This window comes from Ptychodera flava, chromosome 15 (assembly GCF_041260155.1).
Source record: "Ptychodera flava strain L36383 chromosome 15, AS_Pfla_20210202, whole genome shotgun sequence".
Lineage (NCBI taxonomy): Eukaryota > Metazoa > Hemichordata > Enteropneusta > Ptychoderidae > Ptychodera > Ptychodera flava.
The window spans coordinates 8,253,351-8,266,044 of record NC_091942.1 but is presented as its reverse complement, the minus strand read 5'-3'; the positions used below and the strand labels follow the sequence as shown (position 1 = coordinate 8,266,044).

General features: G+C 35.3%; 2 protein-coding genes across 2 annotated transcripts in view; both read left to right on the top strand.

Annotated features, from left to right (window-relative positions):
- The window catches only part of LOC139152230 (fibropellin-3-like), a 47,363-nt gene extending 43,114 nt beyond the window's left edge, over nucleotides 1-4,249 (top strand). Inside the window, exons 11-12 of the mRNA XM_070725370.1 lie at nucleotides 3,365-3,481; nucleotides 4,079-4,249. Of these exons, the coding sequence (XP_070581471.1) occupies nucleotides 3,365-3,481; nucleotides 4,079-4,249 (288 nt within the window). The remainder of the gene's footprint in view (nucleotides 1-3,364; nucleotides 3,482-4,078) is intronic.
- A 515-nt stretch (nucleotides 4,250-4,764) lies between these two features.
- On the top strand, nucleotides 4,765-12,528 carry LOC139151084 (uncharacterized). The gene is made up of 4 exons (XM_070723623.1): nucleotides 4,765-4,906; nucleotides 10,675-10,791; nucleotides 11,402-11,527; nucleotides 12,188-12,528. The coding sequence occupies exons 1-4, from the start codon at nucleotides 4,790-4,792 to the stop codon at nucleotides 12,302-12,304; spliced, it is 477 nt and encodes a 158-aa protein (XP_070579724.1). The 5' UTR covers nucleotides 4,765-4,789; the 3' UTR covers nucleotides 12,305-12,528.
- The last annotated feature ends 166 nt before the right edge of the window (nucleotides 12,529-12,694 follow it).

Genomic DNA, 12,694 nt, shown 5'->3' with positions numbered 1-12,694 from the left:
ACAATAAGTACTAACATTATATATTTAACACTACACTACTTTTCTTGGGTCAATTTTGAATTGCTTATATCTCGTATGGGTACGCAAAAGCTAGGGGTTAGGGGTACAACATTCTTTCCTTGATAAAGTAAATTGGCTAGAATTGCCATATACCTTAGAGTTTTTGAAAGCTTAGATACTGGACTTTCTATAATATATAAGTTTTAGTTTAAAAAATATGACGTCATAGAATTGGATAAATTTAAATCGATTTTTTTTCGAGTAATTCAGCAATTTTTAACCGAAAGAAAATATAATAATTATGGTTTCCTTAAAATAAAGCAAGGTTTGATCCTTTTTCATTAACACTTTAAAAGATATCGCATACAACAACACGCCTATTTAAGAAAAATAAATTACCGTTCTAATGATACCCCCTAGCCAGGTTATGTTAAAAATAAGCTAAGCAACGACTTACAAGAAGATAGGTTTACCAAAACCGTATGCGAGTACTGCGATTTTGCAGTACCCTTAAAAATATGCCATTATAGCTACAGCAAACCAATTTTTTTCTGCTGAAAGTTTATTTCATTTTTCTAGCATGTTCCAGTAGCAAAAAATCCAAATTTAATACAAAGCATTGCCCTTCTTATGATGTCTAGGTAAATAATTGGTAGAAATTGAGATTAGTTTTGACAGTAATTTGCGATATAAACTTTGGGGTATGGGTTAAGTTTTGCTTCTTTTTTATGAAAACTACAGAAGATATTGCATATTACAATATATCATTTTAAGGCGAATAAATTGCCTTTCTCATAATACAACAAAGCCAGTTAATGTTAAAAGGTAAGCTCAGCTGACAAAATGCATATGGATCGCAAAATCATGATTTTGCGGTACCCTTCAAAGCATGACCGCAACAGCTATTAAGTCCCTCTATTTTTTCTGTTAAAATTCTATTTCGTACTCTAGGGACCCCAAGGCTTCTGAAAAATAACATATGTGTTATACTGGGGAGGGGAAAGGTTAACGTAGTCCCCCTCTAGCCCATGGTCTAATATATTGATGCTTGCTGTATCACTAATATAAGACAAGGGAGCATATAAAATTTTCCAAGCATCGTCTTATCAAAAACATTTCACAGAAAAATATTAAAATAGTATATTTATAAAAATAGACAGTCATCCACAGTCTATATTACTGTAAGGAGAAAATGACAATATGACTACTTGGACGCATTTTTAAGTCTTCTTTTTAGAGCTGTGCATTAGTTCATCACATACCAGTAGAATGCTCATTATATTATATCATGCTACCATGCGCCATTCTGATTGGACGAGAGCTCATTCATCCGATGCTAAAATACTGTTTTAGCACTGATAGCAGTAGTAAAACGGGCCTCTAATTTCTAAACCAGCATTTTCAAAAGTTGCCCAGTCGGTGCATTTGAACGTACCCATGTAAACCATAGGCCCTCGAGAAAAACCGAAATAGTCCGCTTTGACCGAAATCCGAATTTCGATACACAGATAAAGTATGAGGCTGTAACTCACCTCTTGGTTGAAATAAGTTGGAATTGATGGTGAAAGACATTTGTGAAGCTGCAAATATGGGTGTGATGTAAAACGGCAATAGCGCGCCTTGCACTATTCTGGATTCAGCGGGAGTTGAGACGCGATATATCCTACCGCTCTTTGAAGTGAAGCTAGTATTCGTTGATACGCAAATAAATTGACACTTCCTCACAGTAACAGTATGTCAGATATTCTTTCCCAACCAAAGTTTGGGCTGTAACAGATCAGGGTGTTCTAACGATGTAGACCAAGAAGTTCAAAATAACAATTGGGTGACTTCTGGCGACTGCGATGAAAGTTGACATCAAATGCAACCGGCGCGGTGGTTTCAGCGTCCAGCTCTCGATCGCTGCATTGCGATCGGGCACCACACTTTGCACAACTGTTCAACAGTTGCAGTCATCCCGCGTCTGGATTATTTAAAAACTCTTATTTTCTAGTACAATGAAAGTCCAAATTATCCATCAAAAATAGCTCCTGTAACCTCACTGTACCATTCTTAATGTCGTGACGCAACGGTCGACGTAATTACTAATACGGTACAGAATGAGACAAATCTATTTTAGTAAGCTTATACCAGGGCTATTGTTCTTATGTTAATTTACGCAAAAAAAATTTACTTTTTCTTCTTATTTGAACTCTTGTACTTATTTGGTACAACCCGCTCCATATAGAACTCGCCTATCGGCTCGTGCTATATGTCGAGCATTGTATCAAAATCTCGTGTATACCTCGTGCAGCGGGGGTTATTGCTAAATTCACGATATACCCGTATAGAAAATTTGCAAGTTTAGTGACAGGAGACAATACTGCATGGTAAATACCTAATTTTGAAATTTTTCTTCTTCAGCACACCGCAATTTGTAAATAAAAACCATAAATCTGTTTGCTTTGCTTCATTTTAAGGAAACCATAGTTATCATATTTTCTTCCGGTTAAAACTACTGAATCATCAGAGAAAATTGATTTGAAGTCATCCAATTCTATGACGTCATAATTTTAAAACTAAAACTTATACATCATAGAAAGACCAGTATCTAAGCTTTAAAAAACTATACACGCAATTCAAATTTGACCCCAGAAAAGAAGTGTACTATTATATATATAATGTTAACACTTATTTTCTCGTTTATCATGTAGGAATAAATAATCTTAACATAACAAGCTGTCAAAATTTTGCTTCATAAAAAGTAAATCACAATTGTTATATGGCATTTGGGGTGAAAAATTTCAAAATTGTCAAAATTTTTTTATTTTAAAGTTGTCCTATTCTATATACAAAAATTAATTTTGCTAAATGTGGTGTCTCTCATGAAGAGCAGTGTCTGATCTTTCCATAACTGTAAGGTTTGTGTTATTTCATGCTGGTTTCCTCAATCTATTGGTGGACATAGTAACCCCTACCCATTTTTCGCCATTATCGCGGTACATACAAATCAAAAACCAGCCCAGAAAGGTAGTGCATCTAAAAATACCCAATGTTAACATCTTTTTTCTTGTTCAGCAGATCCTAAAGAACGAAAAACCCATACAATAGAGATGTGTTGGGGTGCACGGTGGGCCCCTCCAGCCTACGGACTAAATTCCCTCTGAACAGGTCCACAATCACAATTGATAACAATTTGTTTTACCCGAGAGGATTAATAACTCTAGCACAACTGCCAAGATTCTATGTTCAAAACGACTTTCCTTTCCATCGTCATCTTCAAAGTCATCCATCTTTTAATGTACAGAAAAGAAATGTCAGACAAGTGTTTCTCCCTGTCATCGATATCTAGAAAAACAATTTTCTATCTTGACTGTTTCTGCAGTGCTTAATCCTTGTTCACCAAATCCGTGTGCCAATGGCGGTACATGCATTGAGACGGGATGCCAGACACAGAGATGCATCTGCCCTGACTGCTATGAAGGAGATAACTGTCTTCAGTGTGAGTCTTCTTATTACAGTCTCCTCTTTGTTTGGACATCCTATTCCGTACTGGACGTAACTTCAACTCATGGAGATATTTATGGATAAAAATCTCTAAAAAATTAATGTCTTCCACCTTAAATTTTGACACTAATCCAAATTGTGCTCCATGCCGCAAAATTCACCACTGATCAGACGGTTTATAGTAAACTTTTCCATTGAACAATAATTTATCCAAAATTATAGGTGTATTTAGTTTTATTTGCATATTTTATTATGTCAAAGATGATTATCGGTCAAGGCGCGATCATGTCTCTCTAAGTGTAATCTATCAAGGGTTGATTTTTTTGAAACAAAATTTAACATTTGGATGGGAAAATGTTCCATGATATGACAAAAATGCCCAACATATCGTATCTCATAGTTCAAGTGTGTGTACCGGTATATGTCACGTGTATGCCACTTTTATTTTTTTAACTTGTTTTCATCCCACCAACAAACATATCTTGTATTAGTTTGATCATTTCTGCTGAAGAGATTATTTTCACTCGATCTACAGATGTTGTACAGTCATAATTAATGAAGTGTGTTTCATGTTTATTTCTTTGAATTTCAGTGGTCGACCCATGCAACTCAATTCCATGTCAAAATGGCGGCTTCTGTTCTCCAGTGCCAGGCTCATGCACAGAATATACATGCACATGTCCCAGCAGCTGCTGGACTGGTCACACTCTGTCAAATCCGTAAGTCAAAGATCACTCTGGTTTTTTTTGTTTTTGTCGATTGAATGACTTAGAGTATTATGTACTTGCCAACACTGAACTGATATTCAGTGATTGGAATATTGTATTCCTTATTCTCAGTTTGGTCTCTTGTAAAGTTGGTATCCAGCATCACCATCTTATTGATTTTCAAAAAAGATTAATTCATACACAAGGGCTATTGGGTTAAGTTTGGTCCCACTTTCAATTTGTGAAAAATGTAGCAATCTTCCTGATCATAGTCTCTGCGATATACATTACATGTTCCATATCATGTACATGTAACTTCAGAAGACAATTTCATACTCTCTCAATTGTATACTTTTATCTGGTCCCTAGCTTGTGAGGACTCCTGCAAAACCATTTGATAATAAAACTGTTGGTCTGTTTTGGTGTTAATTATTTTTAGTCTTAAATAGGAAAGATAAAAATGTCCCCCGAACAAAATAAGTTATTGCTTTATTTCAAATTCCATAAATTCCATATAAATCCATGTATAAGATAGCTTAACATGCTGATATTTGACTTTTGCTGGCTATGTGTTGACTTTTGATTTTTAGCGGTTGATGTTTGTGACCAGAACCCGTGTCAAAATGGTGGTCAGTGTTCTTCAATCCAGGATTCCTGTACTGCCTACCAGTGTACCTGCATTGACTGTTTCCAAGGTTTCAACTGTGAACAAGGTAAAGACAAAATTTGGATTGAGGGGAAAATCTTGAATTCTTCAGGGACTTTCCCTGCTATCAATGACAGGTGAAATCGGTGCTAACAAACAGACACAAACATACAAGATAGAGTGGTATGGCCTCAAACTGATGACATCATGTCATAGACAAAACAGAGGCCATGTAATGGCTGAAATTATTCATATATATCACGGACTACCACTTCTCAAATGATAGCACAGACTCGGCAAATCCGTTTGCTTTTGCAAGCAATTTGGTAATTTTTTTTCTTTCCTGTTCTGTAGAAGTTTGCTTTCTGATGTTCTGTTCTATAAAATTAATTTTGAAGTAAAACATTGTTAAACAATTGATGAAAACTTGAATACTGTTTGACATCGTCTTATTAAGGTCACTACGTGTCAATTACAAAGAAGATACAATCTCTTCAATTTCAACAATTTTGCTTGTTGTAGAACTTTCTGTTATGTCAGCTCTGTCTTCTTTTAAATTACGACTATACTTTTTGGACAGTTTTTGGGACTCAGATTTTACAATCCTTTTGTTACTGCTGCCTTTGTGGACTAATTGTGAAGCCTAAAGAGTAGCTGATGAAGTGTTTACCACCTTGTTTTTATAAAAATCAAAATTTAAACAAAATTCTAACTACCTACAGGTAACATATAATATATTGTGGTCATTTTGAACTGTAAATAGTAATTCGTGTTGTATCCCAAGCGCTGCATGGCGACCCCAGAGTTTTATTCTCGATCATAAACCAGATATGAACTGAATATGCTCATGTGTTTTACAACAGGTTCATTAATAGTAGTACCCTTCACAGAACAACAAGATATATGTTATCACTATATAGCTGGTTTTTTTAACTTCGCACAGTACTCTCAGAGTTTAATCACAAATTCAATTTATTTAATATGCAAATGAGCTGTTAATTAACTTGACACTGCTCAATGCTTCATGGGACAATTACATATCCATCAGATCAACATTTGTAGCACGTTTTATTTAATTTAGTGCTGTAATTTTAGAGATAATGTAGCTAATTACAAAGTCATTAAATATGCAAAAACCCTAAATTAACTTGTCACTGTACAATGATTCATAGCACAATTAAATATTTATCAAATCAATTTCTGTAGCACGTTTCACAAAATTTGGTGCCGTAATTTCAGAGTTATATACCTAATTACAAAGTTTATTAAATATGCAAATGAACCCTTAATTAACTTTACACTACTAACTACTTTACACCACAGTTAGATATCTGTCGGATCAGTACATGCTGCAGTTTTCATGACGTTTGATGCAGTTATTTCGGACTTATGTGACTAATTATAAAACTTCATGAAATATGCAAATGAGCTAATTATTAACTTGACACTGCTCAATGCTTCTCAGTACAATTGGATATTTATCAGATCAACATCTGTAGCAAGTTTCATCAAATTTAATGCTTTAATTTTGGAGTAATATCACTAATTACAAAAGTTCATTAAATATGCAAATGAACCCCTAATTAATTTCACACTACTGAATGCTTTACACTACAGTTAGATATCAGTCGGATCAGTATCTGCAGCAGATTTCATCACATTTGGTGAAGTTATATTGGAGTTATATGACTAATTACAAAACTTCATAAAATATGCAAATGAGCTAATCGTTAACTTGACACTGCCAAATGCTTCTAAGTATAATTAGATATATATCAGATCAATATTTGATGCAAGTATCATCAAGTTTGGTGCAGGAATTCGCGCTTGCGCAAAAATATTGCGATCAACTGTAATTTCTGTCCAATCCCTTTGAGGGGTAATTTAAAAATTATAGCAAGCCAGAAGGGGAAACTGAACATTAACACCTTGTGAGTTGTATAGGGGATCATTTGAAAAAAGCTGACAATCTTTTTTGGGGTTCTCGCCCCCGAGATGTTTGTGTGTGCAGATTTATTTAAGCAATGTGGGGGGTCATGAAATTTTTGTCATCTTAAAAGGGGGCTCACCAATTTTTTTGAGCAATGGGTAGGGGATTCACCTATTTTGACTGATGCACAGGAAGAATTTGCCGCCCACCCCCTCAAGGCCATAATAACTGAACGCTCTCTAAGAAGTGAAAAGCTTCCTTATTTTCTGTAAACTGGTAAATTAAAATACAAAGTTGACTATTCGTCTGATGTGTGAAGTGAGTTTGAACTTGACTTCTCCTACATTTTCTTCCAGCAGGGCTGATTCCTGATAGTCTGTTGCTCGATTTCAAACTGATTTTGTTTCCCTACAACTGTTAATCCATGTCAGCCTAACCCTAATGGGAACGTCGGTTTCTGTCAGGCAGCGCCGGGTCAGTACACTGTGCCACTTTGCACGTGTACACAATGCTTGGAGTTTCTACATAATAAACAAGACAATAAGTACTAACATTATATATTTAACACTACACTACTTTTCTTGGGTCAATTTTGAATTGCTTATATCTCGTATGGTGTACGCAAAAGCTAGGGGTTAGGGGTACAACATTCTTTCCTTGATAAAGTAAATTGGCTAGAATTGCCATATACCTTAGAGTTTTTGAAAGCTTAGATACTGGACTTTCTATAATATATAAGTTTTAGTTTAAAAAATATGACGTCATAGAATTGGATAAATTTAAATCGATTTTTTTTCGAGTAATTCAGCAATTTTTAACCGAAAGAAAATATAATAATTATGGTTTCCTTAAAATAAAGCAAGGTTTGATCCTTTTTCATTAACACTTTAAAAGATATCGCATACAACAACACGCCTATTTAAGAAAAATAAATTACCGTTCTAATGATACCCCCTAGCCAGGTTATGTTAAAAATAAGCTAAGCAACGACTTACAAGAAGATAGGTTTACCAAAACCGTATGCGAGTACTGCGATTTTGCAGTACCCTTAAAAATATGCCATTATAGCTACAGCAAACCATTTTTTTCTGCTGAAAGTTTATTTCATTTTTCTAGCATGTTCCAGTAGCAAAAAATCCAAATTTAATACAAAGCATTGCCCTTCTTATGATGTCTAGGTAAATAATTGGTAGAAATTGAGATTAGTTTTGACAGTAATTTGCGATATAAACTTTGGGGTATGGGTTAAGTTTTGCTTCTTTTTTATGAAAACTACAGAAGATATTGCATATTACAATATATCATTTTAAGGCGAATAAATTGCCTTTCTCATAATACAACAAAGCCAGTTAATGTTAAAAGGTAAGCTCAGCTGACAAAAATGCATATGGATCGCAAAATCATGATTTTGCGGTACCCTTCAAAGCATGACCGCAACAGCTATTAAGTCCCTCTATTTTTTCTGTTAAAATTCTATTTCGTACTCTAGGGACCCCAAGGCTTCTGAAAAATAACATATGTGTTATACTGGGGAGGGGAAAGGTTAACGTAGTCCCCCTCTAGCCCATGGTCTAATATATTGATGCTTGCTGTATCACTAATATAAGACAAGGGAGCATATAAAATTTTCCAAGCATCGTCTTATCAAAAACATTTCACAGAAAAATATTAAAATAGTATATTTATAAAAATAGACAGTCATCCACAGTCTATATTACTGTAAGGAGAAAATGACAATATGACTACTTGGACGCATTTTTAAGTCTTCTTTTTAGAGCTGTGCATTAGTTCATCACATACCAGTAGAATGCTCATTATATTATATCATGCTACCATGCGCCATTCTGATTGGACGAGAGCTCATTCATCCGATGCTAAAATACTGTTTTAGCACTGATAGCAGTAGTAAAACGGGCCTCTAATTTCTAAACCAGCATTTTCAAAAGTTGCCCAGTCGGTGCATTTGAACGTACCCATGTAAACCATAGGCCCTCGAGAAAAACCGAAATAGTCCGCTTTGACCGAAATCCGAATTTCGATACACAGATAAAGTATGAGGCTGTAACTCACCTCTTGGTTGAAATAAGTTGGAATTGATGGTGAAAGACATTTGTGAAGCTGCAAATATGGGTGTGATGTAAAACGGCAATAGCGCGCCTTGCACTATTCTGGATTCAGCGGGAGTTGAGACGCGATATATCCTACCGCTCTTTGAAGTGAAGCTAGTATTCGTTGATACGCAAATAAATTGACACTTCCTCACAGTAACAGTATGTCAGATATTCTTTCCCAACCAAAGTTTGGGCTGTAACAGATCAGGGTGTTCTAACGATGTAGACCAAGAAGTTCAAAATAACAATTGGGTGACTTCTGGCGACTGCGATGAAAGTTGACATCAAATGCAACCGGCGCGGTGGTTTCAGCGTCCAGCTCTCGATCGCTGCATTGCGATCGGGCACCACACTTTGCACAACTGTTCAACAGTTGCAGTCATCCCGCGTCTGGATTATTTAAAAACTCCTTATTTTCTAGTACAATGAAAGTCCAAATTATCCATCAAAAATAGCTCCTGTAACCTCACTGTACCATTTCTTAATGTCGTGACGCAACGGTCGACGTAATTACTAATACGGTACAGAATGAGACAAATCTATTTTAGTAAGCTTATACCAGGGCTATTGTTCTTATGTTAATTTACGCAAAAAAAATTTACTTTTTCTTCTTATTTGAACTCTTGTACTTATTTGGTACAACCCGCTCCATATAGAACTCGCCTATCGGCTCGTGCTATATGTCGAGCATTGTATCAAAATCTCGTGTATACCCTCGTGCAGCGGGGGTTATTGCTAAATTCACGATATACCCGTATAGAAAATTTGCAAGTTTAGTGACAGGAGACAATACTGCATGGTAAATACCTAATTTTGAAATTTTTCTTCTTCAGCACACCGCAATTTGTAATAAATAAAAACCATAAATCTGTTTGCTTTGCTTCATTTTAAGGAAACCATAGTTATCATATTTTCTTCGGTTAAAACTACTGAATCATCAGAGAAAATTGATTTGAAGTCATCCAATTCTATGACGTCATAATTTTAAAACTAAAACTTATACATCATAGAAAGACCAGTATCTAAGCTTTAAAAAACTATACACGCAATTCAAATTTGACCCCAGAAAAGAAGTGTACTATTATATATATAATGTTAACACTTATTTTCTCGTTTATCATGTAGGAATAAATAATCTTAACATAACAAGCTGTCAAAATTTTGCTTCATAAAAAGTAAATCACAATTGTTATATGGCATTTGGGGTGAAAAATTTCAAAATTGTCAAAATTTTTTATTTTAAAGTTGTCCTATTCTATATACAAAAATTAATTTTGCTAAATGTGGTGTCTCTCATGAAGAGCAGTGTCTGATCTTTCCATAACTGTAAGGTTTGTGTTATTTCATGCTGGTTTCCTCAATCTATTGGTGGACATAGTAACCCCTACCCATTTTTCGCCATTATCGCGGTACATACAAATCAAAAACCAGCCCAGAAAGGTAGTGCATCTAAAAATACCCAATGTTAACATCTTTTTTCTTGTTCAGCAGATCCTAAAGAACGAAAAACCCATACAATAGAGATGTGTTGGGGTGCACGGTGGGCCCCTCCAGCCTACGGACTAAATTCCCTCTGAACAGGTCCACAATCACAATTGATAACAATTTGTTTTACCCGAGAGGATTAATAACTCTAGCACAACTGCCAAGATTCTATGTTCAAACGACTTTCCTTTCCATCGTCATCTTCAAAGTCATCCATCTTTTAATGTACAGAAAAGAAATGTCAGACAAGTGTTTCTCCCTGTCATCGATATCTAGAAAAACAATTTTCTATCTTGACTGTTTCTGCAGTGCTTAATCCTTGTTCACCAAATCCGTGTGCCAATGGCGGTACATGCATTGAGACGGGATGCCAGACACAGAGATGCATCTGCCCTGACTGCTATGAAGGAGATAACTGTCTTCAGTGTGAGTCTTCTTATTACAGTCTCCTCTTTGTTTGGACATCCTATTCCGTACTGGACGTAACTTCAACTCATGGAGATATTTATGGATAAAAATCTCTAAAAAATTAATGTCTTCCACCTTAAAATTTTGACACTAATCCAAATTGTGCTCCATGCCGCAAAATTCACCACTGATCAGACGGTTTATAGTAAACTTTTCCATTGAACAATAATTTATCCAAAATTATAGGTGTATTTAGTTTTATTTGCATATTTTATTATGTCAAAGATGATTATCGGTCAAGGAGCAAACATGTCTCTCTAAGTGTAATCTATCAAGGGTTGCTTTATTGCAACAAAATTTAACATTTGGATGGAAAAATGTTTTCATGACATGAGAAAAGAAGCCCAACATATCGTATCTCATAGTTCAAGTGTGTGTACCGGTATATATCCTGGTCATGTCACGTGTATACCACTTTTATTTTTTAAACCTGTTTTCATCCGACCAAGAAACATATCTTGTATTAGTTTGATCATTTCTGCTGAAGAGATTATTTTCACTCGATCTACAGATGTTATACCGTCATAATTAATGAAGTGTGTTTCATGTTTATTTCTTTGAATTTCAGTGGTCGACCCATGCAACTCTTTCCCATGTCAAAATGGCGGCTTCTGTTCTCCAGTGCCAGGCTCATGCACAGAATATACATGCACATGTCCCAGCAGCTGCTGGACTGGTCAACTCTGTCAAATCCGTAAGTCAAAGACCACTCTGTTTTTTTGTTTCTGTCGATTGAATGACTTAGAATATTATGTACTTGCCAGCATTGAACTAATATTCAGTGATTGGAATATTGTATTCCTTATTCCCAGTTTGGTCTCTTGTAAAGTTGGTATCCAGCATCACCATCTTATTGATTTTCAACAAAGATTAATTCATACACAAGGGGCTATTAGGTTAAGTATGGTCCCACTTTCAATTTGTGAAAAATGTAGCAGTCTTCCTGATCATAGTCTCTGCGATATACATTACATGTTCCATATCATGTACATGTAACTTCAGTAGAGAACTTCATACTCTCAAAATTGTATACTTTTATATGGTCCCCAGCTTGTGAGGCTCCTGCAAAACCATTTGATAATAAAACTGTTGGTCTGTTTTGGTGTTAAATCAAAGTTTATTTTTTTATCAAATTATTTCCAAATCTTGATATATTTGAGGTACTTTCTCGTTCATTACAAAATTTACATAGGACACCTAATTTTATTTCTAGTCTTAAAAAAGGAAAGATAAAAACCGAACAAAAGAAGTTATTACTTTATTTCAATTCCATATGATTGAATCCATGTATAAGATAGCTTAACATGCTGATATTTGACTTTTGCTGGCTATGTGTTGACTTTTGATTTTTCAGCGGTTGATGTTTGTGACCAGAACCCGTGTCAAAATGGCGGTCTGTGTTCTTCAATCCAGGGTTCCTGTACTGCCTACCAGTGTACCTGCATTGACTGTTTCAAGGTTTCAACTGTGAACAAGGTAAAGACAAAATTTGGATTGAGGGGAAAAATCTTGAATTCTTCAGGGACTTCCCTGCTATCAATGACAGGTGAAATCGGTGCTAACAAACAGACACAAACATACAAGATAGAGTGGTATGGCCTCAAACTGATGACATCATGTCATAGACAAAACAGAGGCCATGTAATGGCTGAAAGTATTCATATATCACGAAGTACCACTTCTCAAATGATTGCACGGACTGGGCAAATCCATTTGCTTTGCAAACAATTTGGTAATTTTTTTTCTTCCCTGTTCTGTAGACGTTTGCTTCTGATGTTCTGTTCTATAAAATTAATTTTGAAGTAAATATTATTAACAATTGATGAAAACTTGAATACTGTTTTACATCGTCTTATTAAGG

Excerpts from the sequence above, each read along its gene's own strand:
- LOC139151084 (XM_070723623.1), top strand. The coding sequence starts at position 4,790 with ATGTTTGTGACCAGAACCCGTGTCAAAATGGTGGTCAGTGTTCTTCAA. Across the intron at positions 4,907-10,674 it reads AGGTTTCAACTGTGAACAAG|TGCTTAATCCTTGTTCACCA; the intron begins GTAAAGACAAAA and ends CTGTTTCTGCAG. Across the intron at positions 11,528-12,187 it reads TGGTCAACTCTGTCAAATCC|CGGTTGATGTTTGTGACCAG; the intron begins GTAAGTCAAAGA and ends TTGATTTTTCAG.